Source organism: Girardinichthys multiradiatus, chromosome 1 (genome assembly GCF_021462225.1).
Source record: "Girardinichthys multiradiatus isolate DD_20200921_A chromosome 1, DD_fGirMul_XY1, whole genome shotgun sequence".
In the NCBI taxonomy this organism is placed as follows: Eukaryota; Metazoa; Chordata; class Actinopteri; order Cyprinodontiformes; family Goodeidae; genus Girardinichthys; species Girardinichthys multiradiatus.
In genome coordinates this window covers 13,527,442-13,550,495 of record NC_061794.1, presented here as the reverse complement: position 1 = coordinate 13,550,495, position 23,054 = coordinate 13,527,442, and the positions used below count along the sequence as shown (strand labels likewise).

General features: G+C 42.6%; 1 protein-coding gene across 3 annotated transcripts; it reads left to right on the top strand.

The window, feature by feature from the left end:
* The first annotated feature begins 7,812 nt into the window (after positions 1-7,812).
* mmp23ba (matrix metallopeptidase 23ba) lies at positions 7,813-21,207 on the top strand. 3 transcript variants are annotated; one of them, XM_047361885.1, is made up of 8 exons: positions 7,813-8,327; positions 13,404-13,540; positions 15,379-15,518; positions 15,925-16,092; positions 16,167-16,331; positions 19,004-19,114; positions 20,682-20,787; positions 20,876-21,207. In XM_047361885.1, exons 1-8 carry the CDS (start codon positions 8,133-8,135, stop codon positions 21,048-21,050), a joined length of 1,197 nt encoding a protein of 398 aa, XP_047217841.1. In that variant the 5' UTR covers positions 7,813-8,132; the 3' UTR covers positions 21,051-21,207. The 3 variants fall into 3 exon arrangements, with proteins under 3 accessions (XP_047217841.1, XP_047217780.1, XP_047217910.1); XM_047361824.1 differs by having other exon boundaries at positions 7,825-8,327; positions 20,661-20,787; XM_047361954.1 differs by having other exon boundaries at positions 8,205-8,327; positions 13,408-13,540; positions 20,661-20,787.
* The last annotated feature ends 1,847 nt before the right edge of the window (positions 21,208-23,054 follow it).

The window sequence follows — 23,054 nt, the reverse complement described above, 5'->3', positions numbered from 1 at the left end:
CGCTGGGGGGGAAGGAGCCTGAGCTGGTGCGGGAGGTCGAGAGATATCGACTAGAAATAGTCAGGCTCGCCTCCACGCACAGCGTGGGCTCTGGAACCCATCTCCTCGAGAGGGGCTGGACTCTCTTCTACTCTGGAGTGGCCCGCGGGGAGAGGCGGCGGGCTGGGGTGGGTTTGCTTGTTGCCCCCCAGCTCAGCCCTCTCGTGTTGGGGTTTACCCCAGTGGATGAGAGGGTCGCAGCCCTGCGCCTTCAGGTTGGGGAGAGGTCTCTGACTATCATTTTGGCCTACGGGCCGAGTGGTAGTGCGGAGTACCCGGCCTTCTTGGCGTCCCTGTCGGGGGTGCTGGATAGTGCCCCTCCTGGGGACTCCATTATTCTGCTGGGGGACTTCAACGCCCACGTGGGAAATGACAGTGACACCTGGAGAGGCGTGATTGGGAGGGATAGCCTCCCCGATCTGAATCCAAGCGGTGTTTTGTTATTGGACTTCTGTGCTAGTCACGGATTGTCCATAATGAACACCATGTTCAAACATAAGGGTGTCCATCAGTGCACTTGGCACCAGGATACCCTAGGCAGGAGGTCAATGATCGACTTTGTTGTCGTATCATCAGACCTTCGGCCGCATGTTTTGGACACTCAGGTGAAGAGAGGGACTGAGCTGTCCACTGATCATCACCTGGTGGTGAGTTGGATCCGCTGAAGGAGGAGAAAGCCGGACAGACTTGGCAGGCCCAAGTGCATAGTGAGGGTCTGCTGGGAACGCCAGGCGGAGCCCTCGGCCAGGGATGTATTCAACTCTCACCTCCGGGAGAGCTTTGACCAGATTCCGAGGGATGTTGGAGACATAGTGTCCACATCTATTGTCGATGCTGCTGCCCTTAGCTGCGGCCGTAAGGTCTGCGGTACCTGGACACCGGCAGTAAGGGACACTGTCAAGCTGAAGAAGGAGTCCTATCGGCTGTGGTTGGCTTGTGGGACTCCTGAGGCGGCTGACGGGTACCGTGGGGCCAAGCGTGCCGCGGCCCGGGTGGTGGCAGAGGCAAAAACTCGGACCTGGGAGGAGTTCGGTGAGGCCATGGAGAAGGACTACCGGTTGGCCCCGAAGCGATTCTGGCAAACCGTCCAGTGCCTCAGGAGAGGGAAGCAGTGCTTCGCCAACACTGTTTACAGTGGGGGTGGGGAGCTGCTGACCTCGACTGGGGACATTATTGGCTGGTGGAAGGAGTACTTCGAGGATCTCCTCAATACTGTCATCACGCATTCCCTGGTGGAAACAGAGGCTGGGGACTCGGGGTTGGACTCTTTCATCACCCAGGCTGAAGTCACCGAGGTGGTTAAAAAGCTCCGTGGTGGCAAGGCTTCGGGGTTGGATGAGATCCGCCCTGAGTACCTCAAGTCTTTGGATGTTGTGGGGCTGTCATGGTTGACAAGCCTCTTCAACATTGCGTGGCGGATGGGGACAGTGCCTTTGGATTGGCAGACTGGGGTGGTGGTCCCCCTACATAAGAAGGGTGACCGGAGGGTGTGTTCCAACTACAGGGGATCACACTCCTCAGCCTCCCTGGTAAGGCCTACGCCAGGGTATTGGAGAGGAGAGTCCGGCCGATAGTCGAACCCCGGCTTCAGGAGGAAGAGTGTGGTTTTTGTCCCGGCCGTGGAACACTGGACCAGCTCTATACCCTCTACAGGGTACTGGAGGGTTCATGGGAGTATGCCCAACCGGTCCACATGTGTTTTGTGGACCTGGAGAAAGCATTCAACTGTGTCCCTCGTGATGCCCTGTGGGGGTTGCTCCAGGAGTATGGAATCGGTGGCTCTTTATTAGGGGCCATCCGGTCTCTGTACAAGCGGAGCAGGAGTTTGGTTCGCATTGCCGGCACTAAGTCGGACCTGTTCCCGGTGCATGTTGGACTCTGGCAGGGCTGCCCTTTGTCACCGGTCCTGTTCATAACTTTTATGGACAGGATTTCTAGGCGCAGCCAAGGGCTGGAGGGGTCTGGTTTGGGGACCAGAGGATTTCGTATCTTTTTTTGGAGATGACGTGGTCCTGCTGGCCCCATCTAGCCAAGACCTACAGCATGCACTGGGGCGGTTCGCAGCCGAGTGTGAAGCGGATGGGATGAGGATCAGCTCCTCCAAGTCCGAGGCCATAGTTCTCGACCGGAAAAGGGTGGCTTGTCCTCTTCAGGTTGGAGGGGAGTTCCTGCCTCAAGTGGAGGTGTTGTTCACGAGTGAGGGAAGAATGGAGCGGGAGATCGACAGACGGATCGGTGCGGCTGCCACAGTTATGGGGTCGCTGTGCCGGTCCGTTGTGGTGAAGAGAGAGCTGAGCCGAAAAGTGAAGCTCTCGATTTACCGGTCGGTCTATGTTCCTACCCTCACCTATGGCCATGAACTTTGGGTCATGACCGAAAGAACGAGATCACGGATACAAGCGGCTGAAATGAGCTTCCTCCGTAGGGTGGCCGGGCACTCCCTTAGAGATAGGGTGAGGAGCTCGGCCATCCGGGAGGAGCTCGGAGTAGAGCCGCTGCTCCTCCACATCGAGAGGAGCCAGTTGAGGTGGCTTGGGCATCTATATCGGATGCCTCCTGGACACCTTCCTTGGGAGGTGTTCCAGGCACGTCCCACCGGGAGGAGGCCCAGGGGACGGCCCAGGACACGCTGGAGGGACTATGTCTCTCGTCTGGCCTGGGAACGCCTTGGGCTCCCCCCGGAGGAGCTGGAGGAGGTTTCTGGGGAGAGAGACGTTTGGGCGTCTGAGTCTGCTGCCCCCGCGACCCGGTCCCGGATAAAGCGGAAGACGACGAGTACGAGTATTTCCGATAGTATTAGAATAAAAGGTAAAAGTTCAGTATTTGAAATTAAAATATATGAAATTACATGATTGTTCAATGTAAATATGACTAATTCCTTAATGGTAAAGGATTTATTTAGCATTTTTTGTTAACATAATTTTTCAGGTTTCCATGTATTCTAGGCATATTTTATTACATTATTTTCCTAAATGTCTTAAACTTTTTCTTTAAGACTATCACTGATCCACTTAAAGAGGTAGTGACAGAGCCCAAATGGCCCTGACCTGTAAGAGTGAAGTGGGGTTGCAGAACTGATGTGACAGGATGTCATCATACCAGACATCCTCCACCAGAAGCTCACACAGCTCAACATCCCAGCCTCCACCTGTCAGTGGATCAACAGCTTCCTGACGGACCAACAGCAGCAGGTGAAACTGGGGAGCATCTTCTCCCGATCCAGATCAATAAGTACTGGTGCCCCCCAGGGATGTGTTCTATCCCCACTCCTCTTCTCTCTGTACACAAATGACTGCACCTCAGCAGACTTGTCCGTAAAACTCCTGAAGTTTGCAGACGACACCACTGTTATTGGACTGATCCAGGACGGTGATGAGTCTGCATACAGACAGCAGGTGGATCGGCTGGTACACTGGTGCGGTCAGAACTACCTTGAACTGAACCCACTCAAGACTGTGGAAATGGTGGTGGACCTTCGGAGAACACCACCCCCATACACCCTCACCATCCTCAACAACACTGTATTGGCCGTGGACCACTTCAGGTTCTTAGGAACCACCATCTCTGAGGACCTGAGATGGTCTTCACACATAGACACTGTTCGAAAGAAGGCCCAGGAGAGACTGTACTTCCTGAGGCAACTCAAGAAGTTCAACCTTCCACAGGAGCTGCTGGTCATTTTCTACACTGCCATCATTCAGTCTGTCCTGTCTTCATCCATCTCAATGTGGTTTGGCTCATCCACAAAACAGGACAGGTCCAGACTGCAACGAATAATCAGGAATGCAGAGAGAATAATCAGGGCTGACCTTCCCTCCATCCAGGACTTATACAGGTCTAGGGTCAAGAAAAGAGCTGCAAAAATCTCTGCAGACCCCACACACCCTGCACATAAACTGTTTAGAGTTTTACCTTCAGGCCGCCGCTACAGAGCACTGTTTACTAAAACCAGCCGCCACAAAGACAGTTTCTTCCCCCAGGCTGTTTCTCTGTTGAACATTCAATAGAGTACAGAACAACAGCATACAGATGTTGCAAATGAACCTTTTCTATTAGATATGTGTATATTGTACATTGTAAATTTGTATATTCTGTAATGCAAAAACAGAACAAAAGAGCAAAGTGTACCGGAGTCAAATTCCTTGTTTGTATGTACGAACTTGGCAATAAAGCTGATTCTGATTCTGAGGATGCTAAGCAAAGACAGTAGAAGATGCCCAGCAGCATGCGCAAACAGACCAGTGCAATTTATATAGTGTCCTAATGACCTGATGTGGATCAGCAGAACCCGATGCAGTGAATAGAATTTGAGATGCTTCACATCAGCTTGTGTTTGAAGCATTAAATGCATTTGGACAGCCTGTAAAAGGATCGAGACACAGAGCTCAGCTAGATATTATTGGGTAGAAGAGAAATGCCTAACACATTCTATTAGCGATGTAGCAGTACAGGAACTTGTACCTAAAACTTTTCACTACAGGCCTTTCAGTTCACCAAGCATGCAAACCAAACAACACAGCTGTTATAAATATAACACACATAATGAAAGTTTATGTGCACAACTCTATGATCCACAGTACAAGGAAGCAAAATTAAATTGGTCCAAGGGACCAATCAGTTACGGTTTCTGTGCCAGTGCATATCATCATAAGAAAATGTTTTAAAATTATGTCTTCTATGCAGGGGCCAAAACAGTGGCCAGGACCAGTTCAACAGGGGCACTGGCCCCTGTTGAACCCTGTCTAGAACTGCCCATGAGTACAACTCCTATAGTAGATTGTCTATATTTCAAACAGCTCCAAAGTAGCGCTCCTTCCTGCACTGAGGGTGACTCAGTCGGTCACTGAAGGAGCTGCTTAGCTCCTCTAACAGCCGTTGCAGTGGGTGAGAGGTTATGTCCATGATGGATGCGAGCCTGACTAACATCCTCCTCTCACCCACCACCTCCACAGAGTCACGTGGGCAGCTCATGGCAGAGTTGGCCCTCCTAACCAGCCGAATGTCTTGTCAGATCAGTCCTGGCCACTTCTTGAAATGTTAAAATATATTGATAAAATCAAATTATTGTCAGAAAATTCATATTTTCTTTTTTCACTCTGGACTGAGCTCATTGCAATACTTTGCTATTGTGTAGCGCCTTTTAGAAACGCTTTTTAATTTTTTGTGTTCTTGGTGTTCTGTTTTTGTATGGACTGTACATTTTGAGATTCAAACTGAAAAAAGTGCAAACAATCAATCATTGTAAATTTCAAGGCCATGTAAATGAATGAGATGTCAGGATGCATGCTTGCTTACGTTATGACATTTAATTTAGAAATCCCAATTTTGCAATTCAAATTGATTGTGTGCCATTATAACTCTGCGGGCAGTCTGTTTCTACAGTCAAACAGCTGTGTGACAGGATTTGATAACAGAGGTCAATGTCATCATTCCCAAATTATGATATAGTCAAGCAATCGATTATTGTCGTAGATAACATGGAATCAAAACCTCCGTCAAATATTTTGTGAGAAATCTTTTTCTTCGTTTACTTAGATAAATTCCACTTTAATTTGAGTAGATTTGAATGTGAGTAACCTCAGTCAGTCATATTCTATACCGCTTCTTCCATAGTGGGTCGCGGGAGAGCTGGTGTCAATCTCCAGCAGTCTCTGGGCGGGAGGCGGGGTACACCCTGGACAGGTCGCCAGACCATCGCAGGCCAACACAGAGACATACAGAACAACAATGCACAACTAAGGGCAATCAAGAGAGACCAATTAACCTAAAAAAATGTATTTGGATTGCAGGAGGAAGCCAGAGTATCCTGAGAGAACCCACTCATGCACGGGGAGAACATGCAACCTCCATGCAGAAAGACCCTCAGCCGGGAGTCGAACCCAGAACCTTCTTGCTGCAAGGCAAATGTGCAGCTGGGATTAACCACATGTGAAGTTTAATGAACAATACATGTCGAATATGTGAAATAGTTATGGTTTTGATTTGTGGTATAATGTATAAAAGACCCACGGGATTATATATTATGTCTATGTAAAACCCATAAAATACATGCCATGTCCATGTGAAACCCACAAATTATATTTGATGACCATGCAAACATAAAAAAACTTAAGTATGATGCTTATGTGAAATAAAAAAACTATATGTGATGCACATAGGAAACCCCTAAACTGCATGCAATGCCCATGTAAAACCCACAAGTTACATGTGATGCTGACGTGTAACCCATTACATGTGATGTCCATGTGAAATCCACAAATTATGTGACAACCATGCAAACATTCAACAAGTAGCCTAAGTATAATGCTCATGTGAAATAAAAAACACAAGTCATGCACATAGGTAACCAATAAACTACCTGTGATGTCCATGTAAAAACCACAAATTATATCTGAGGACCATGCAAAAATTCAAAAAGTATGTATGATGCTCATGTGAGAAATAAGAAACATGTGATGCACATAGGAAGCCAATATACTACCTGTGATGGCCAAATCAAATCAATATACTACCTGTGATGGCCAAATCAAATCAATATACTACCCGTGATGGCCAAATCAAATCAATATACTGCCTGTGATGGCCAAATCAAATCAATATACTACCTGTGATGGCCAAATCAAATCAATATACTGCCTGTGATGGCCAAATCAAATCAATATACTACCTGTGATGGCCAAATCAAATCAATATACTACCTGTGATGGCCAAATCAAATCAATATACTACCTGTGATGGCCAAATCAAATCAATATACTACCTGTGATGGCCAAATCAAATCAATATACTACCTGTGATGGCCAAATCAAATCAATATACTACCTGTGATGGCCAAATCAAATCAATATACTACCTGTGATGGCCAAATCAAATCAATATACTACCCGTGATGGCCAAATCAAATCAATATACTACCCGTGATGGCCAAATCAAATCAATATACTACCCGTGATGGCCAAATCAAATCAATATACTACCTGTGATGGCCAAATCAAATCAATATACTACCCGTGATGGCCAAATCAAATCAATATACTACCCGTGATGGCCAAATCAAATCAATATACTACCTGTGATGGCCAAATCAAATCAATATACTACCTGTGATGGCCAAATCAAATCAATATACTACCTGTGATGGCCAAATCAAATCAATATACTACCTGTGATGGCCAAATCAAATCAATATACTACCTGTGATGGCCAAATCAAATTAATATACTACCTGTGATGGCCAAATCAAATCAATATACTACCCGTGATGGCCAAATCAAATCAATATACTACCTGTGATGGCCAAATCAAATCAATATACTACCCGTGATGGCCAAATCAAATCAATATACTACCTGTGATGGCCAAATCAAATCAATATACTACCCGTGATGGCCAAATCAAATCAATATACTACCTGTGATGGCCAAATCAAATCAATATACTACCCGTGATGGCCAAATCAAATCAATATACTACCTGTGATGGCCAAATCAAATCAATATACTACCTGTGATGGCCAAATCAAATCAATATACTACCTGTGATGGCCAAATCAAATCAATATACTACCTGTGATGGCCAAATCGAACCCATTTACTACATGTGTGGCCCAAAGAATCATATGAATGATGTAAATAATAGCGTGTTCTAATGACAGGTGAAGACGAGGGGTCTCCAGGCTTCCTGTACTTTAAAATTCTTTCAACGCTCTTGGTCTTTTCTCCTTTGCCCAGATGTCTGTGCATGAGCAGTTTTTTTTTTTCCCTTCAGCAGCATTACATAAACAGTAAAGAAAAAAGCGGAGCTACCCATCTGATAGTGCTTTAAGTGAGGTCTTGTGGTTGGAAGCAGTAGTGCGACGGACAGCGCGTTTGGTTTTCATTAGATCGTCTCGACACTGACCTTCTGCCCCGGCTACAGAAACGTGAATCCAGCCCGCTGGCAGGCGTGCTGAGCGGAAGGGAGCCGTGCAGAGCTGATGTGCAGTGTGCACTTTTCATTACGCGGTCCGCAGGCTGGACTGCGCTCCCGCACAGAGTGACAGAAGCTACGCAAAGTTGCACGCAATGGCCGACAAGTAGCACTGACGGGGATTGATGGTTGAACTTTCATCGCAGAGAGGCTATTTCTCCCCAAAGTGTGACACTGCTGCAACCATGGTGAGCTGCTGGACTGCCGGAGGTTTACGCAGCGGTGACTGGTGTTCCGCTCCTCTGCTGGCCGCTGCGCTGCTCAGCCTTCTGTTCGCAGGGATGCATCTAACCACCGCGTTTCCCTCCTGGAGGTTAGAGGTATGCTGTGACCACTTGGTGACCTGTGGGACTCAGAGCTACAGTCGTCCATTAAACTGAGGGGCAGACTGCCTTTTAAATTCATTCTGTCGTCCCATGAGAGACATATCCTGTCTTTCCAGTGTCCAAGATAGTGAATTATTTCTGACATTGTTTCCTAATATAATCGTGAATCTTTAGGAATTGTGAAACTTAATGTGAAACTTAGATAGTCAGTGATACTTTTTAGGAAAAATAGACCTTTAAAAAGATTTCAACCCGTTTTATTGAGTGCTGGATATCCATTGTATTTGAAAATTAACAAATCTCTCTATATGGGATATCTTAAGTGGAATTTCAAAGATACTGGATAGTATCTAGTATCTTGCCTCTTCCTGTATAGTCATTCCTAAACATTATGAAAGACTAAACGGGATCAACTGTTCAGCCTCATCATTACCAAGGACGGAATCACTTAATTATTGTCATGGACATCAGATCCAGTTAAAGTTCAGTCCAGTTGAAATTATATGAATACCAGAATTGGTTTCCGCAACAAAGTGGATCCTTGTAAGGTAATGTCTTCGGTGAATAGGAAAAATGTGTTCCCCTCCTCATTACTTCACTTCTTGCAGCCACCCACTGTGATCCAGAGCCTGAGGGGTAGCTTTGTGTCATTTCCTTTGCCACACAGTAATCCTTTGCCAGGACTACTGCATTAACTGTATTAGATTAGACTGCAGTATAAATCCAGCATGTGTTAAAGATTTGGACTACAGTGTCTTGCAAAACTATTCATACCTCTTAAAGTTATTTTTCATAATTCTTTTCCCAATTACAACCTCTAAATTTATTGTATTATACTGAGATGTTCTGAGATTGACCAACACAGAGTAGTGCAAAACTGATATAGAATGAAAAAATGACTCCTGGTTTTCAAATTCTTTTTACAGACAAAAATATGACAAGTACGGTGTGCATATATATTCAGCCCCCATAGATGAATTACTCTTTTTTGAAAACCATGTTTTTTCCTCTACCTTTTGTCCATTTTGTTTTACCTTAGTCAGGTTGGATGTAGAGCATCTGTGAACAATAATCTTTTAAGTCTTGCCACATATTCTCAATGAGGTTTAGTATGGCCTTTGACTAGAACATTCTACACATAAATGTGCTTCAATCTAAACCATTCCTCTGAGTGCCTTGGCTGCATGATCCGAGTTGCTAAGTGAACCTCCACCCCAGTCTTAAGACTTTTAAAGCCTCTAACCAATTTTTTCTCCATTTTTCTACAAACTCTAACCAGCTTCCCTGTCCTTACAGAAGAAAAATCATCCCCACAGCATGATGCTGCCCCCACCATGTTTCACTGTGGGGATGGTGTGCTCAGGTTAATGTAAAGTGCTAGTGCTCTACCTCAGACAGCATTTTTTATGTGGTTCAAAAGGTTATTTCATTTGTTTTCTGTGTCCCTTTCCTTGCTTGTGGCAAACTACGAACAGGACTTCCTTTTGCTTTTATTCAGCTGTGACCTTCTGCTTGCCACTCTTCAACAAAGTCTAGATATTTTTTGCTATTGGTAGGTTTGGAGTTGTTCCATAAAGGCAATTTGTTGCCCTAAATTTTATTTCGGGGTATTAGGTTAAAGGGAGGTTAATACAAACAAATACCACACTTTTCAGATTTTTTGTTATGAAACATTTTAAGAACGAGTTGCACGGTGGCACAGTTGGTAGCACTGTTGCCTTGCAGGAAGAAGGTCCTGGATTCGACTCCCGGCCGGGGGTCTTTCTCCATGGAGTTTGCATGTTCTCCCGGTGCATCCGTGGGTTCTCTCCAGGTACTCCGGCTTCCTCTCACAATCCAAAAGCATGACTGTTAGGTTAATTGGTCTCTCTAAATTGACCTTAGGTGTGAATGAGTGTGTGCTTGGTTGTTTGTCCCTCTGTGTTACTGGGGACCAGGCCAGAATGTACCCTGCAGACTGCTGGAGATAGACAACACCTCCCCGTGACCCACTATGGAATAAGCGGTATAGAAGACGAAAGAATGAAGATTTTAAGAACAATGTATCCTTTGACTTTACAATTATGTACTGGTTTGTGTTAGTCTATCCCATAAAGTCTGTTCCCAGTCGAAAATATTGAAGTTTGTGGTGGTAACATGACAAAATGTGAAAAAAAGTCAAATACTTGCAAGGAACTCTATGTGCATAGTGCTGAGGAAAAGTGCAACAAACAGTGTTTTCAATTATATCCAAAATGCAGCATTTGCTGAAAAAAAGAATCTTCTGTGTGTCTGACATGAGGAATGAAAATCATAATCCCTTGTTCCCTTGTTTAGCATTTTGAGTCTAAACTATTCCAGACTCCCTCCAAAATCCTCATAGACGTCTCCCCTCATGTTTTGGTCAGCCAGCTCACTCATGGCTTCAAGGTTTAGTCTAGAGAGTGCCTGCTTCAGTCCTCACGGTTCCCCAATTTATCTTAATTTAAGCCAAAGCGGGAGTGTTGATGTGCAGTAACATGGCACATGGAGAGAGGGAGAGAGCTGTGCTGGCCTGAATACATCAAACACCTCGTAAGTTACTGAGTGCATGACTGCAGTGTGTCAGCCCAGGTCAGCAGAGCATCTTGTGGATGTAATTCAGAAGAAAAAGAGCATTCTTTCAATTCGAGTGAGAGACATTATCGAGTTCCACAGCAAAATTGGCCTGTCCCTGTTTCACTATTTTGGAAAGGAAGTGATATATTCCTCTGGACTAGGCAAATCAGGAACAGGATCCAGAGGATAAGGTGTGGAATGCAAGTAAAGGGTGCACTATGTTTTTATTTGCTATCTAGCTTAACCATGTTACCACAGAAAGTACAGCTACAGAAAAAGTTGCATAGGGCAAAGTTTTTGGATGAACATGTCTGATGTTGTTAGATTGTTGCTGGTCATACTGAAGCAATCACACTTAATTCAACCTAAATATAACTGGTAAGCAACTTTTGGCCAGATCAACAGCAGTGTGCAGCAAAAAGTTTGGGGAGGGGGATCTAGAAAAATGTCAGTTTAAAAGTCACCAGTACAATTTGATCAACATCTGATTCTTCTGGATCAATATAAAGTTAAATGGAGTCATACATAATGATATCAAATTAAGCCCATAAATGTAAGATTTGTTTAAGTTATTGTCGAGACCAGTATCTCACTCACACTTGACATAATGAAGTCCTGGCAACTGCCAAGCCCAGACCTGTTCATGAGATTGCCTGACACAGAGCATGATTTGTCACTCAAAAGCACGTCTTCACTGCTCTAGGAGTCCAGTGGTGTTGTGCTTCACACCGCTCCATCCAACTCTTTGCATTGTACTTGGTGATGTAAGGTTCGGTTGCAGCTGCTCTGCCATGGAAACCCATTCCATCAAGCTGTTTATGCCATGTTTTTCAGCTAATCTTGATGGGCAAATAAAGTTCAGAGATGTATAGATACTGACTATAGGCACTATGGGCCTTGGCATGTGCTGACCCCGCTTTGTGATTTTAAGTGGCCTACCACGTCATGACTCAGTTGCTGTCATTCCCAATAACTTCCACTTCGCTATAATACCACTAAGAATTGACTGTGGAATATTTAGTTAGGAGGTTATTGCACAAGCAGTATCCTATCATGTTACCAAGCTGGAATTCAGTGAGCTTCGAGAGCGATCTGTTCTTTCACAGATGTTTGTTGAAGCAGTCTGCATGCAAAGGTGCATTTTATAGTGGCTGGAACAAATGAATTAATGATATGGAGGTATGGTCCAATACTTTCAACAATATAGTCTACAACACAGTTTGAGGCAACACAAAATTTATTCTAGCATGTTCCTCTCCATTTTATTATTACATCCACTTCTCATACTGACTTAAGCCCTGTAGGGTTGTGAGGGAGCTGAAGCCTATCTCCAGCAGTCAATGGGTGAGAAGTGTGGTACACCCTGGACAGGCTGCCTGTTCATACAATGGTATCACAGAAACACACAGAGCAACCATCCATGCATGCTCTCTCACTCCTAAGGGTAATTTAAAGTGCCTAATTAACAAACATTCACGGTTTTGTATGATGTAAGGAAGCTGGATTGTTATGTGCAATGATTATTATCAAATGTTTCCACTCATGAAAACCATAATGTGACTTCAGCCGGAGAATATTTCTGAAATCACTACAAAACAAAGCAACAAAATACAGCCTTTGAAATCTATGAAAGAATTTAAAATCCAGATGGTATTATTTGGAGCTTATGTAACTCACCCCCAATGAGGCATTGGCCACAACAGACGGCGAAAGGCTCACACTTAATATGTGTTTACAGTTGGTAAATGCCTTAGTTGCCTTTTTTAAAAATGATTTTGCATGAAAATTATTGAAAGTCATACACAACAGATATGAAAACAGCTTTCATCAGAGCCATAAACATTGTTTAGCAATAGCTGCTTAAAGGGTTAATGATATTGATTATTATTTGCGTAGGAAATAGAGGTGTGATCTTTTATTATGAGCCACTTACTGAGAATTGAACATGCAAAGTATTTCCTGTCACAATAAATGTTTGATATAAGCCACTTTAACATTTTTCCTATATACACCACCTTACTTTTATATCAGGCAGTTATTCTGATTGGAGATGCTGTTCCTTTTCTCTTTCTTACCATGCTTCATGCAGGAAGGCTGTTGGTTGCGCACCACCACATACCTCCATTTCCTGTGTAAATAATCGGCTTATCTGTAAATAACTGTCCGAAGCAAAGTTATGACAGTTAAAAGGTTCTTAAGTAGTGATCACATAAACCACTTAATGATGTTTTTTGAGACTGTAGTGGTTCGTAGTCCACTTTGGTCTTTGTCCATCTAGGACCAGCCTCTAGGAACAACTACTTTTAATTATACTATATGAATATGCAAAAAGAGTTATCTGCTGCAGATAAGATACTAACATCTTATAACCTTTACACAGGACATTACTTTAAATTTCAGAACTTTTCCTTTAATACAGAATGAAGTTAGAGGTGCTCACTGTTCTGTACAGTTCTGTAAGGTGAAACATTAAAGGTTTTTGCTTTGTCCAAGGAAGAAGCTCACACCACCATGTTGCTCATCGGGATCCGCAAAGAGGCCCGCTCACAAGTCCTCCACCTGTCCAGGAACAAGCGATACACCCTGACTCCAGAGCAGCTCAAATGGGACAAGTTCAAGCTAACTTATAAGTATTTATTCACACACTTTTCCCACAATGAAGTAATGTTGTATTCAAGACCTCCTAACCTGAGACCAAACCAATACAAGAGCATACCAAGACTAAGACTTTGAGGGAGATGACACCAAGGCCAAAGCAGAGGGAGACCAAGTCCATGACTAAACTAATATGACACAGTATGCAAGACCATTGCTGTAATCAGCTCACTAGCAAACTAACCATCTGTGCGCCTTCCTCAGTCAGGTGCACTGCCACAGCATTTATATAAACCCAGACTTGCAGGGAAACTCTCAACTACATGCTGCTAAACGTCCAATAAATCTGACAAGCTGGTAACAAGGTAAACAGACAAACCAGATGATTGCAGGGTGCATACATGCAGGCAAGGATAACAAACTTAGCATTAGCTGCAGGCAGAGGGAGTGGAGGTGGAAGCCTTTGTTTTTTCTTTAACAGGTGACCAATAAAGTAAAAACTTTATTGGTTGCATTTGAATACAGCCATGAGTGTCGCATCCTGATGCAGTAAAAAAAAAAAAGTTGTCTGTTGTCAGGCAAGACCAAATATGTGTCTTGACTGTTTTGAGAAAAATATCCTGAGACCAGCACATCTGAGACTGAGACAAAACAAAGTATAAATGTAGTCAAGACTGAGACAGACCTAGACGTCAATAATGTGGTCTCAACACTAGTCTCGAGTACCACAACACTACAGTTTATTGCAGCCTGCAGCTTGTACTGTAGAAATACAAATTTACTTGAAGCAAAGCACCAACATCAGGGTCACACCGTCATGAAATAGCATGTTTGGTTCGGAAATTTATTGACGGTTGTTGCAAAGAGCAGCTACCTTCATCGGATCAAATGGGAGGAAGTCTCTGCTGAATCCGCGAAGCATGAATATCCAATAAATAACCTAAAACAAACTTCACTGCGGTCAAAAGTTTGTTGTTTTGTGCTTGTCCTTGTCTTGTCCTCATTATTGCCATGGCTGAGATGAAAACTTCTTCATAAAGCCCAAAATTGCTACTTTGTCAGGCATACTTTGGAGCTTCACCATCCAGACAGCAGCGTCTCTCCTGTCCACTTCTCCTGCCACATCCCCCCCACATCAGAACCCCTGAGCCTTATTTTAATTCTGGCCGGGCTATGTTATAGATAATTATCCCAGTAGATCATTTTATACATGAAAATAAAATATATAAGACATTCCTGCATATACAATAATTCAAACATTATTTGTATTTCTTTATGTTTTATTTTCTGTTTAATTATTTATTTAGCGTTTTACGCAGTCTGTGACAATGTCACAGACTAACGTACTCCAACACACTTCACTGACAGCTGGAGGTGGAGCTTCAGCTGCCATAGCTCCAGCTATCAGTGGGTCAGTGGAAACACAACAGATACCGTACCGAGTAGAGCGAGACCGAGTGGAGCCGCCTGAAACAAGCCAGTGGAAAAGGGGCACATTTGGATTCTAAGATGCTCTAGCTGCTCTGAAAACTTTCACTAAGGTTTTCATATTTACTTCCTCTGGAGTTGTCAGTCATCACATAAACTCTTCAATGAGACTGAATTTGAGAAAGTAATACTGAGTTTCACTGTAGTCATTGAAAAAACCCTAAGCTAACTACAGACAATCTGATTAATACGTCATCGCCATTAATAGCCCCAGCACAGATCTAGCCCTGGCTGAGATAGACAAGAACCTGAAGTAATGGAGCTGTACTCAGCAGTGCTTGTTGGAATTTGTGTGTGACTGAACAGTAGCCGCTGTGTTTTGGCCGATTCTGCAGAAAGGAATGTGCACAGAGAACAGAACTAACAGCACAATGCTTCCCAACAGGTTGCTGTCTTTTCCAACAAACCTGATAAATGCCAGCGACACACGTCGAGGCATTGCCAGGGCTTTTGGCCTGTGGAGTGATGTCTCCCCGTTCTCATTCAGAGAGGTGCCAGCTGACGAGGAGGCAGACATTAAGATTGGTGGGTGCTCGCTATCCCTGCCTGCATACAGCTGTATTAGTCTTTAACAGATGTTGCTTGGCTCTTAGGTCCAGAATTCTTTGCTTTGCTGTTTCTTTTTCTTAAATAGTTATGCTGTACTGTAGTACAAAGCCTATATTCAGTACGATTTATAATTCTGAAAAAAAACCTCTAAATGCTTGACAACTTCCATGGCAAAACAGTGTGAATTATACTTTATCCATCCATCTGGGATTACATTCGAGAGGCAGGCATAAATTGTTAGTGACAGGGAGAGGCATGGTTGTCATCATGCAGGGTGAAGCCTCTGCAAAGAGCTTTCTGTCTTCAGTAATTCATCTTTTTCCAACTGTAGTCTACAGAAAGCAGAAATAATGGGATGAGAGCTTCTCTCCTCTTTTGGCAGGATTCTACCTGGTCAACCACACAGACTGCTGGCAGTCCTACCTGCACCATTGTTTTGACGGCATCACAGGAGAATTGGCTCACGCATTCTTCCCGCCAACGGGTGAGATCCACTTTGATGACCATGAATACTGGATTCTGGGAGACATGCGCTTCAGCTGGAAGAAAGGCAGGAATTTTTGTTTTGGTAACCACAGATAATTAATTACATAAATGACAATAGCAATTATATTCTTGTTACAGGGGTTTGGCTGACAGATATCGTCCATGTGGCAACTCATGAAATCGGCCATGTCCTCGGACTCATGCACTCTATGGACCCTAATGCTATAATGCACTTGAATGCTACTCTGACAGGACGCAAGCGAATCACGCAGGATGAGGTCTGGGGCTTGCACCGTCTCTATGGTATGTTTTTAGTTCTCAGGTTTGCAAGATCCCTGTCAGAACTAAGCATGGGCTGGTAAGATATAGTAAGGCTTTAGAAAGCCATTTCAAATTGGGTATAAATGTTCTGTTATGCCACTTTAATGATTTTGTCCTTTCATTTAGATGCCAGAAAAAGTGCCGGCGAGGCCTGGTTGTTCAAAGCATAGATCAAGGCATTGCTGTCCCTTCACCACCTGTTTTTGCTACTCCTAAACATTTGGCTGAAAAAAGGCTACAACAACCTTTTTCACTTACAAGGAAGACTAATCAGACTTATTGAATTCCTGTCATGAAAAGCACAAAGTCATGGTGTAGAAACTATAAGAGCGCCATCTATCTTTATTATTAGAGTAACTCTGTTTTAGAACTGCAGCTGGCACGTTTCAAGCTTCATGTCTGTTAAACAACTGACTGCCGGCTAGCTGCCAGGGCAGCTAATATCAGCTTGTTTAACTGATGTTAGCATGATCCTGATGCTAGATGAACCATTTATTCAGCTGCAAAAATGAAAAACTGTCTAATTAACTTGAAGAGTTTTGGCAGAATTGCAGAGACGCACCAGTTATTAATACTAGTTAAATCTACACATAGCCTGTTAAAAGAAACAAAGATCTTTCAAATTTGACACCTCCTTTTTTATGTTTATGGTACTGTGTGTCTGCCTTTTCGTTTCAATGGTCTTTGAAGACATGATGCTATGAAATATGACGTCACTAAATTGCCTTACTATGCATTTAACATTGTAGCACGATCACCAGCTACACTAGGCTGCCATGCATTCTTGGACTTGTTGAAAAATTTCACGACATTAGCGCTGCAGATCTCACACCCTATGTATACCGCACATGTGCATCCCTGCAACAGAGGCATCCAGACACTTAACTCACCTCGGCATGCAAGATGCTTGCAACTGAAAGGGAAACTGACAGCATGATCTACTCTCTGAATAAAGTGGATAATTGTTTGAGGTCTTGGGGACATAGAGCTTTGAAACATCCTAACCTGGCCATCAACTGATCTCTTAATGGAAAAAAAAACATTGACCTAAAGGCAATAATGACGTACTAAGAACTGACGCAATTGAGTACGTCAGAATCCCAAACAATTGATCTCAATACATACTCAAATAATCGCATTCACAAGATTCGTATCAGGACTGAAGCGCATCTAAATTGACACATACATCAAAAATGTCACAGGACTTATCAGGATTATCAACAAAATCCCTTTTATTTTCTCACTTTCTGAGCCACATAACTCATGCTTTTCAATACACTGGCATACATGGCAAGATAGCTAAAACTTAGCATTTCTGTTAATTCTAGGCATTCACTTTCCTGTTACATAAAAGACAAACTTTGCCATTTGAACATGTTTACACAGTCATAGTATGGAAACTACAGATAAGATAAGATACGATAGACTTCATTGATCTCACACTCGAGAAATTTACTTGTTACAGCAGCTCTTAGTAACACACAAGTAGGGTGCAAATAGTTATGAAAAAATGTGCAATCAAAGAAGAACAAGGTAAATGTGCAAAAACAAATAGTAATAATAGAATAAAAGAAAAAAAAGAAAAATTACCACTTATCACTCATGTTGAGGCAAGGGTGTTTTAAAACTACTACTAGCATACTGTTAACAGTATATTTGTAAAGCACCGGACAGCAGGCTAGATAAAAGAGCAGATAGCCTGACTAATTAACCAGCTAACATCAGCGATTTACTTATGCTACTTCATAAGGAGCAGAACAAAAAAAAAAAGTATAATATACTACGGAACATACACTTGAATTACTTCTAAATTTTAGCAGGTCAGATCATTTTATACATTTTTCTTTTTTGTGTATATACCAAGATACATGGTCAGAACACAGTATTACAGTTTGTTTTAAAGAACATTGGTGCATTTTGGAGGTTTGTAATAATTTGAGCCTAAGCAGGACTTGCGGTTATCATTCTGGGATCGAACAACATGAAAGATCTTTGGCATTAGAAGAAATAACTGGTTACCAAGTAGTGCCAGGTAGTCTCAGAGCTTTGCAGATATCTTGGATTCCCCACAAGTTAAAAAGATAATGGGTTTTGTCATAACATCGTTCACCTTGTTTCACTTACATCCTTTACAACACTTAATCAACTGCCATTTAAAACATCAATAAGATCCCAGTACTGTCAAATCCAGGGATCCATAGCTCCAAATGCCAAGTCAGCTGTCATTATGGATGGTAACCACTTATTAGCCCAAATATCTGCTGGGACTGTAGGTCAAAAAAGGAAAGAACATTAACAAACTGATAAATTTAATCCAAGAATGCTACAAAGCTGAAACATTTTGAATTCTGATCCTGGAATTAAAAGAATTACACCCTGATAAACATGTTAAAAACCAGCTGTATAATATGCAATGACACATGTTTGGGTCTGAACCAACTGGAAAGTAGACCACAGTGTTTGTCTTCCACACTGACAGCCAACGTGGCAATAATGCACACTGCATAAACTCATGAGTCATCATTAGCGTGTATTACAGCGAGTCATTTTTGTTGGCATGCAAAAATTAGATTGGGGATCCAGTTTATTTTTGCTGCTGACTGGGAATTGCTGTCTAGTCTCGCTTCTTCTAAATCCACCACTCCCTCTTCCAGGATGTTTGGACCGGTTATTTATCTGTCCTGCTTGGGCTCGGAAAGGCTATTGCGACAGCAAGCGCAGGCTGATGCAGCGGCACTGCCCCTCCAGCTGTGACTTCTGTTACGGTAAGGCAGCAGAAAGCAGCAGCAGCAGTCCAGGGAGAAAAAAAGGAAAGCTTTCAGAGCGTAAGGAGCTGCTGTGAACCGTTTGCCAATGGAACAGCTGGAGCCAACAGGTCCAACCTCACAGAGCTGAAGTTTTAAGTGCCTGATTTAAGAGGAGATTAAATAGTATTTCTGCAATGGGGGAGTCTTTCCCAGGAGGCCCAGTAAGTTGGTACCTGTTGGCTGCTGCCCAAAGAGCACTGCTTTGCATAAAGTCCAACACATCAGCAATCTGAGTATCTCTTTAGGTTTTATTGTGGGATGCACAACAGGAAATGGCCTCTCTAAACTATCACAGCCCTTGCATTTTTTGACTTTCCCAAGGATTTTGTCAGCAACAGGGGACAGTTCAGAGACAGGCACGAGAATATGATTCCTGGTCTACAGGAATCTGTTCTTCATTGTAGATTTCGGAGACACTGTATGGCTGTGGAAAATTCCAGAGTCACTCCAAACCGCTGGAATTTCAGACTGTGGCTTGAGGGTTAGAGACGCACAGGGTCAATTGGGATTTTTGCGGCATTAACGAGAATAAGAGGTTCTTAAGCAGTCTAAGAGCTGATCACCAGCAGCTCTGTTGTGTTTGTCAGAAACCAGGTGGGAGATGAGACGATAGCCACATCCCCAACAGGTCAGCATCACTCTCTCAGATGAGGGTTGGATCATTAAGTTTTTTTATAATATGAGGTCCAATGTTATACCTTGATATTATGAAGGATACAGATAAAAATACACTCTGAACTTCTTCAACCTGTGTCACCTTACAATCACAGACCTTAATGTATATAATTGAAATTTTATGTGATAGACCAACACAAAAGTCCACATATTTGTGAAGTTGAAGAAATGTTTTTGGTGGATCGAGCTAAATTGAGGACAACACGGACAAAAATCTGAGAGGCTGCTAAAGACTTGAAACTTTGGATAGAGGTTCACCTTACTACATGGCCATGACATCAAACATATGGCCAGAGCTACAATGGTGTAGTGTAGATCAACCAATATTTGTGTTAAAATGGCCCAGTCAAGGTCTGGGCCATAAATTTAATAAAGAGTCAAGGACAATATTTGAAAATTGATTTACAAATCCCCTTAATCCATTCCATTTTGCAAAGAAAAACGGCTAAAAACATCAATCTCTAGATCCTAAAAGACTTGCTGTTGTAACTGCATAATAATAATAATATAATAGAATCTAAATCAACGGAAAACATTTCAGATTTTTCTTTGTAAACCATGCTGAAAACTATTTATGGTTGATGTCCATTTCACAGTTATGCTCTACATTGTATTGATCTGTCGAATGAAATCCCATTAAATATACTGGAGTTTGTGGTTGTGATGTGACAAATTGTGTTTAAGTTTAGGAGGTTTGAATACTTTTGCAAAGCACTATGAAAATATTCTGTTAGCTTTTCTTATTAAAAATAAAAAATAAAATGAATTTCTTTTGGATTTTTCCATAAATTTCATTGTTTTCCTACTATTGCATTTCTTCTTGTTACAGAATTCCCTTTCCCCACTGCAGCCCCCACGCCGACTCCACCAAGGACGAAACACAAGCTGGTCATCGAGGGCAAGAAGCTAACTTTTCGCTGTGGGAAGAAAATCGCTTCAAAGAAAGGCAACGTATAGTAAGTATCTGTGACGTGTTATCAGTTGTCTCAGCTGCAGTGATGAAACAGTACCTGAACAGTGTCTGAAGCTTGACTCCTGTTTCAGCTGGTACAAAGATGGGGAGCTGCTGGAGCACTCTCACCCAAACTACATCTCCTTGAAAGAAGACCATATCACCATAGTGGCCAATGCCATCAACGAAGGCACGTACACTTGCATTGTGAAGAAAAAGGACAAAGTTCTTACAAACTACTCATGGAAGGTGCGTGTGCGCTTCTGATGGTCTCATAAGCTGCAGAGCACGCAGGACTTTAGGGCACATATTTCAATTAAAAAGAAATCTTGTATCATCCATAAAGATTGTCTGCTTTTAATTTCGTAAATCAATTTTTGTACATGCCAACAATAAACGTTTTATACTATCCAACAGTGAAAAGCTGTTTTTGGCCTTTGTCATAGCAACATACAAAGCCCTCCAAATTTATTGGCACTCCTGGTACAGGTGTGTAAAAGGCTTTGAAATTATTGGAGCTTTTAATTGTAGTAGCATAATTTCATACTGAACATTTTAATATAAGAACCTTTATTTAGTGGAGAAGCAAAAAAACAAAAATCAAGCTAAGAAAAAATTGTTTTTAGCTAAATCACTGGTGCTGAACTTTGGTTGTGTCCTCTAAGAAATCCTATTAAATTCATATAAATGTAACTGAAACGTTTTATTTATACTTTCATTTCTTAAATGAATCTAAGTATACAGGAACATTTAATTAATAATCCCTGACTTCCTGTTTTCCGGGGGTAAAAAGACAATACAGTGGCCTATACCTCTTAGCTACTCTTCAATATGGGAAATACAAGAGAACAACTAATAGCAGATAAATTGATAATCATTATTTTTATGAAATTGCTAAATGAAAATAGCTATTTCCCCTTACCAGCTCATATCTACACTCACCAGGCCACAACTCATTGCATTTAGGCATCTAAACCTGGTGACGACGACAGGCTGAAGTTTAAACTGAGCATCAGAATAGAGTAGCACGGGGTTTAAGTGACTGAACTAAAACTTGAAAAAAGCTGATCAGAGTTGCATGCATCAATCTGTCACGTTTAAAGGGAATGGTGTTAAAAAGAGAAAATACCCAGTGAGTAGCAGTCATGTGGACAAAAATGCCTTGTTATTGTCAGAGGACAGTGGGCAGACTGGATTTGAGATGATAGAAACAGCTGCTAAAATAACCACTTGTTACAAACAAGGTATGCAGACCTTTAAAGCAGATGTCAGCTAAGACCAGGAAACTGAGGCTACAATCCATACAGATCTGGACCGGTGTGAAAAATGCTGCCTGGGCCGTTGAGTCTCAATGTCAGCTGCAGCATTTACATGGGAAGGTCAGCTTATTGCAAACTATTTGAAAGCCTGGATTGATCCTACTTTGCATCAACACTTCAGCAGGAGGGTGGAGGTCATGTAATGGTGTGTGTTTGTGTGTCTGTGTGTGTGTAGGGGGGGGGGGGGCTTAATTTGCTGCCAGACAAAAGAACCCATCCTTCTTCCATGGTCATCTCAGGCACAGGCCTAAATTCTGTAGAAAACCCGTGGAACTAGAAGAAAAAAGCACAAGAGAGGACCCAGAACTGTGGAGCACCTAGAGATATATGTGCAAAGAGGAATGGTCAAAGTTTCCTTTCTCTGTGTGCCAACAGTGCTGTCCTAAAAGGGGGTTGTTAAAAGTATTGAGAATAAGGTGCCACTAATTGTGACACCAGTGATTTTTTTGTCATTTTATTCTCCACCATCTGAATAAAGTTTTCCTAGATTTAAATTTGAACTTTTCTAAAGGTTGTAGCATGTAACTATGCTGCTGCAGTAACATAGAAAAACCAGTGGGTATCAGTTGATTCAACACCATTAGGGGGAAGAATAGATTTGTAAAAATCAATCAATAAATAAATAACTCGGTCACTAAAAGTAAACCTTTACACAGTTGGTGAGGCTTTCTGTTTGGGCCTGAAAAAGTTACAGAAGCCACTTTCTTAGATGCACAGTAATTACGCACTCAAACAACTACGCCACTGAAGCAAAAAATGAGCAGTAATTTCAACAGCCTTTGAAGATATCTGGACCTTAAAACCACACATGGAACATCTCAGACGTCTAGCTTACTTTACTAGCCTCGCATTGAGGCCAGCAGTCTGCCTCCAGTCTCTGCAGCCAGCTCCACTTGTAGCTCTTTCCAAGCTCATTCAACACATCAGGTGTAATAATCTGCAGAAGGGGCTG